The following is a 6,125-nucleotide window of genomic DNA, read 5'->3' as shown; positions in this document are numbered from 1 at the left end:
CTATAGGCATCCAAGCTCCCTACCAGGGCGAGACAGTGCACTTCGGTGCTACCAGTGCGCTTGGATTGCAAACCATGGAGCCGCATTACATATGTTTCTAGCTTCCCCATCATTGATGTTAGCATGCAATACCCTGATAGGCTGATTATGGCACTAGTGGAGTGAGTCAGAGATTGAGTTCATACGTGTGTCACCTTGACAATGTTATGCTGTTAAGCTCCATCTCTAGAATGTCCAAGGGCTCTAGTTAGGCTCTGTCTCTAAGGTTCTACAAGGGCTCTAGCTATGCCGGTGGAAGTTGTTAGGCTTTCTCCACAAGATTTCGTGAGGGTAGTACAAGATTGTCTCTGAAGCGTTTTACAAGATCTACTTAGCCATACCATCTAGGGTGCTACTTCTCAGTTGTTTAAGAGGAGAGCCGCTTGTATTTGGATATCCGGATGTGTGTGTGCTGCTTCTGCAATAACCTTGGGCCTCAAAGTTTATACAAAAATATATTCACCTTAACTTGCATTGCACTAAGGTGGTCTCTTGGGTATATATTGGTTTGAGCTCACAAGTCAAGATGCTGAGGATATAGCTAAGCCTTAACGTTTGTTGCTCATATGATACAATAAAACTACAACCTTTGTCATGTCTCCAGTGTCCTGGCACAACACTAATATAGTGAACCCTTCAGGTTTTTAAGTAAACTGTTGAACAGACAGTTGAATAGATTCATGATTGAGCTACGGATGCTCAGAACACCGTAAGATGTCTTTGCGAGGTACAATTCGAGATTAGCAATCAAACCTCACATTGCAAAGTATTGAACATTAATCAACATGTTCATGTTCAAGTACTAAACGGTGTCTTTGCGAGGTACAATTCGAGATTAGCAATCAAACCTCACATTGCAAAGTATTGAACATTAATCAACATGTTCATGTTCAAGAATTTAGTACTTACCATAACCACTTTCCAAGTTCAAAGTTCCACTTTCCAAGAACTTCCTTTCAGTAGAACAGGGGCCTTCTCTCATCATGATTGTAGTGGAGGCAACATGCGCTCCTCAACTACTCAAATGCTTTACGTGTACACGCAAGTAACTCGAATGAATTCACAAGTCTCACGTACTAACCTAAGTGACATGCACTTCCTCTCAACTAGTCGTATGCTTACATTTAAGCATAGGAAACTCCCATGTAGTGATAAGAATCCTGTATTAGCAGATGGACAAGATACTGCCACTTGCTTTGGCTTAAGTTGTGATGAGCAACGAGCACATGCAAGTAAGAAATAAAAAAGACAATAGTGATACATGCTTTGCATATCACACAGCCAACCAAGCATATCCTCTACAGTACTTCTATACTCAAACATGCTATACAAACAGTAATTTATTGCCAGAGGATTTCTCCCCCACTGGTGGGATGTCACCCCAACCACAGAAATTACACAGTAAAAATTCAGTCTCAGAGCCATGATAATTGACTAAAAAGCACCAGAATGTCAAAAAAACTTCGTACAATCCACTCAAAAATTCCATGAAGCTACAATTCATACACTCTCAAAAAAATATACTCAGACGTACAAGTCCAACGAGGCATTGATTTTGAGCTCAATGTTGTATGTTGATCCCAGTGAAAGAGAGCTAGTGATCAAAAAATCTTGCCTCCATTGGGATTCCCGGGGAGATGAGACAAACTTGTGAGAAACAATTCTCACATACGCACCATTAGCCAGAGTATGGACAGGCTATTTGCTCAGATTTACTGAAGCACTGGCAGGTGGTTTGATTCAGATAAACATACAAAAGAAGAGCCTGCCCATTGCTCTAATGACACATCAGCCCCATGGTCAACTTTTCTTGACCATGGCCTCAGGTCTCAATGACTTCTATACATAGAGTTTACAGGGTAGAAACCAAATAGTTGTTGAGATACATCTCAAGAACACCAATTACCACCATGTTCGTTGATGAGGGCGCATTTCTTCTGATCTCAGTTTCGCATCAGCCAGCAGCAATTACATCAGAGGATCCCCTGGATTGTAAAACAGTTGCTCCTGAGTCAAATACTTCTGTAACCCTCTGATTGCTCTTCATCTTGAAACTGGATCTATCTTTCATTCCAAAACTCTGGTTAATTGTTTCTTCTATTATTGCACCCTGTGGTTCACATGTTGCATCTGGTCCTTGAAATGCTTGACTGTCACAACTTTGGACTTTCTTCTGATAAATTAATATGAAAATGAAGCAAACATGTTAAACCAGATCCAACAGATTAAAGTACAAGCATCATACAGATGATAGAAATAGATATTAACTGAGAGAACTGCATTATCTGCCACAAGTCTTTTGCACTCCTCTGCCAGTCGATCAAGCTCAACCCTTAAGGCAGAGTTCTCAGCAGTCAAAGTGTCCACCCGTACACTAAGCTCATCACACTCAGCCTGCCTCAACAAAGCGATGATATTAGAGCTAGCCAGCCATTTTTCTGAAAAGGAACGGTAATAAGACCGAATGGAGGGAGCAGTTTATGAAATGTATAGATTTCATCCCAAAAAAAAACAGGGCAACCTGCTTGCGCAGTCTCGATCGCCTGGCAGATTCTCTATTAGATTGTTTCCTTCTCTGTCTTTTCAGCTCTTTTTCATCCTGCATGATATCCGAGATTTCCTAAAATCCGTTTGGGATAAACTAGGAATGCTGAAACACTTGTATACAAAAGTAGTGTAGTGTATCAAGCTTTCTAGTGGTAATTATCAAGGTAACGCATACCTGAATCCATAAATCTGCACCCATGTTATCTCTGACTGGGACCAGAAACTGTGAACCTGGGCCAGCAGCTACCAAGCCACTCGAAGCATCTGTTGCAGGGCGCTTTCCCTTTGAATTCCTGGGTGTGGAGGCAGTCCAATAGTCCATTCCAATGTTAAGATTCGTCCCTGGTGCAACTGCAGGCTTCCCAGCTGCCACTTCATTAAGAGTGTTGCCCAGTTCTTGTCCGGATTGGATGTGGTAAGCTTCCTGATGGCCATTATGACCTAACTTGACAAAATTTTATGTTTTTCTTCATGATTAAACAAACCTTTGTGTGGTTGGCGATCACGATCAAATAACTTCATTCATGTTCTTATAGTAAGACATTTTGGTGATGAACATTGGGTCAGAAAACTGACACCCTTACCATTTTCAAAACTCTTCTCAACACCATCTTTTCCCGTGCTTTCGGGTGCCTGAAAAATCCAGAGAAAATACATGGTTTTGTGAGTCCACCTCCTACAGATGTGCAACTGCAAGTTAAGAGCCAGAGTTTACAACTCACATTCAGTGTGAATTCATCTTCACTAGCCTCCGTTGAGTGCTCAGTCCCACTTTCGCCACTACATGTCAACAACAAGACTATGAGGAATGTTAGGGAACATTGAGCTGAGTTCTACATGTAAATAAAAAATGCTGCTCATGTACCTATGTGAATGACCATTTGCAGAACTCGATGTTCCTTTACCAGCCTCATCACTCTGCATTCTATTAATTGTCCCATTGCTACCGGTTTTTCCCTTTGATCTCTTGAATGAGCTTTGGTCTTTGGCTTCTGGAAACTTTGCTTCACTATCAGGGGTTGGAGCTGCCTGAAAAACACAGTACATCTTAGTGCACACATTGCTCACACACTCACATATGTATGCTAACTGTGCATCAATATAAGAAGACACTTGATCTCACCATAACGAGCTCAGTGCAGGGAGACGGAACTGCATACTGACCATAAGTTTGCATGCCCTGGAAACACAGGATAACCAAGAAATGTAGACAATGAGAACAAATGAGATGTATATGTATGGTTCACCAAGATCCAACTTCTGTGGAGAAATTACCATAGTCAGTGCTGGATGTGGATACATGCCTCCATATGGATATAAAGCAGGATGTGCAGGAGTTGCATAAGGAGCCATCATGGGCTGCAAATCCAAAGACAAAATGAGGAAATAGTTTTACATATGACAGTAGTACAGGTGCAACGTAGGTACAAGCTTGCAAACAGAAAAGACTACCTGGCCTGCCCACATGTAAGCAGGTGGCTGTGGTCCAGATGTGACCCCGTGAGGGAAATAGCCAGGATAGGATGGTGGAGCTCCAGGCCCATAATAAGCCTGAAAAGAAGACTCCAGAACATGTCATGCACTGATGAGAAAATCAGATTAGGCATGCTAAGACATTGCACACAACCTGGATTCACCTGAAATGCTGCAGCCCAGTCGGGATAGGAAGGTGTAGAGGGAGTTTCCTGTTTCCATCACAAAGGAAGTTCATTCAGTAAGAAACACAAAACAACTGAACGATCAATAACACGTTGTCCCTAGTATACAGAGCTATGCAGTTTGCTCACTCGCGGTGAAGTTGCCTTAGAAGACTTTGAACCGGTATCCTCTCTGGAGCCCATTGCAGACAAGGTGCTTTGTGCTTTAGACTATCACACGGCTATTTTTGCATCTGCAACTGCTATGATCTGCAGGAGAACACACGTTAATTAGGAAATATGAGATCACAGAAATATGCAAGCATCAGATGTAAATTTCATCTCACACATAGCAGCACCTTGCACAAATGCACATCCATGTATGACTTTCAATTGATGCGTGGATCCAAGCACCCTGTGGTACCCATCCGCGAGTACAAAACAGGCTAAAGATACATGACATTGCCAACCCTAATAATCCCCTGGGTTGGCCCAAAGCTTGCCAACCCTAATAATCCCCTAGGTTGGCCCAAAGCTTGCCCCTGCTTCCGCTCCTACGAGCTTCATTCAAGGTCTGCGAACTCCCACTAATACCTCCTTTGTTGTGTGTAATGAAGATCCCAAAACGCATGCAAAATAGACATGGCACATACAGAAAAGAGAAAAGAGAGGAAAACGCCAATACATGGTCTTTATTATGCGAAATGGTTGTGTGTGGGGTGCAAACTGAGCGACATGTACGAGGAGGAGACATAAGAATGGAGATTTTTTGGTTTTTGTCGTAGGGAAGGAATGCTTACCTGCAGCACACAGAGAGACGAAGAGGCGAGAGAGTGTTGAAGTGAAGCTGCGTTGTTACTTTGTCCCAGAGTTACTTCTTGAGGCACCAGCGATGAACAACAGAGACCCTAGTACTCCAGACAGAGACAGCAGAAAGACGGAGAGAGTAGGCAGAGTCGCAGCCCCTCACAAACACAGGCAGACACAGAGAGAGAGAGAGAGAGAGAGAGAGAGAGAGAGAGCCCAGCTTCCACCTCAGCGCGCCGTACGGCCTCACACGTCATGCGCTTCACGCCACCCCTTCCACGTCAGCCGCTTCCCCTTTTGGGATTCCGTCCACGTGCTCAAGATGGCCGCCGTCGGATGCGGGCTGGATGGACGGTCAGGATGGGAGTGAGGCCGACTTGCCGCCGCGTGGCCTGGCCGCTTTTTTACAGCCTGATGCCGACGTGGCCACCCGACGTGGTCTTTGACCTGACGCGGCCCCCGGTCCTTTTATCTTTCTTCTTGTGCGGGGCCCACTGTCTCCTGCTTTTGCGGGTTGCCTTTTGTGGGAAGGTGGCCCCACTCGCCCCGGTCCCTTCACACCAGAAATTCCTCCAGAGCGAGACATGCACGCATGCTCGCACAAATTCACATCACAACGCCGGTGGTCCTACCCCAAAAAGGCAGGACATTTTAGGAGCCTTTCGCACCAGCCATAGTTAGGGCTTCACCGCCAACTTCAAGCTTTACTCATGCACATCTGGAGGACTTTCCAAATTCCCTCCTTATCAGATCTGAGCCTATGATTTCAGACTCCCCCAAAATAGGTATAGTTTTCCCAATTATTTTGCCAATGTTTTCTTGATTGTGTTAAGAGGGATATTGCACATAAACTAAGCTTGTTCCAAAGTTCCCTCCTGGCAACATTCGTAGGAAGACATCCCACCTTTCTTGGGTAGACGTTCGCACATGTGACAAAGTTTTATACGTGGAAAAAAAAGGAACACAATTTCTCGCATTTTCGCTCCTCTCGATCACAAAATTGCGACCACTGTGGCAGACTAAAAGAGGCCATAAGGAGTGGAACAATACCCAAAATAGTGGCCTAGTTTGCTATTCTTCCAAAACAGAGCCTAG

At 44.1% G+C, this 6,125-nt stretch overlaps 1 protein-coding gene across 3 annotated transcripts; it reads right to left on the bottom strand.

Moving 5' to 3' along the window:
* Positions 1-1,522: 1,522 nt before the first annotated feature.
* On the bottom strand, positions 1,523-5,207 carry LOC148039911 (bZIP transcription factor 1-B-like). Of its 3 annotated transcripts, none has more exons than XM_087695106.1 (13): positions 5,024-5,207; positions 4,374-4,493; positions 4,224-4,271; positions 4,039-4,137; positions 3,862-3,945; positions 3,710-3,766; positions 3,452-3,615; positions 3,309-3,366; positions 3,171-3,219; positions 2,762-3,027; positions 2,561-2,638; positions 2,308-2,433; positions 1,523-2,212 (listed from the first exon to the last, which is right to left on the bottom strand). In XM_087695106.1, the coding sequence occupies exons 2-13, from the start codon at positions 4,425-4,427 to the stop codon at positions 1,994-1,996; spliced, it is 1,302 nt and encodes a 433-aa protein (XP_087551232.1). In that variant the 5' UTR covers positions 4,428-4,493; positions 5,024-5,207; the 3' UTR covers positions 1,523-1,993. The 3 variants fall into 3 exon arrangements, with proteins under 3 accessions (XP_087551232.1, XP_087551238.1, XP_087551226.1); XM_087695112.1 differs by having other exon boundaries at positions 4,374-4,486; XM_087695100.1 differs by having other exon boundaries at positions 4,374-4,483.
* Between the last annotated feature and the right edge of the window lie 918 nt (positions 5,208-6,125).

Source organism: Lygodium microphyllum, chromosome 2, assembly GCF_053477565.2.
Source record: "Lygodium microphyllum isolate KBCC chromosome 2, Lygodium_microphyllum_v1.1.10, whole genome shotgun sequence".
Classification (NCBI taxonomy): Eukaryota; Viridiplantae; Streptophyta; class Polypodiopsida; order Schizaeales; family Lygodiaceae; genus Lygodium; species Lygodium microphyllum.
This window is presented reverse-complemented; position numbering and strand designations above follow the sequence as displayed.

Coding starts and splice junctions, on each gene's coding strand:
- LOC148039911 (XM_087695106.1), bottom strand. CDS start 4,427: ATGGGCTCCAGAGAGGATACCGGTTCAAAGTCTTCTAAGGCAACTTCA. Junction 3,367..3,451: donor GCAAATGGTCATTCACATAG/GTACATGAGCAG, acceptor GTTGACATGTAG/TGGCGAAAGTGGGACTGAGC. Junction 2,434..2,560: donor GATCGAGACTGCGCAAGCAG/GTTGCCCTGTTT, acceptor TTGTTGAGGCAG/GCTGAGTGTGATGAGCTTAG.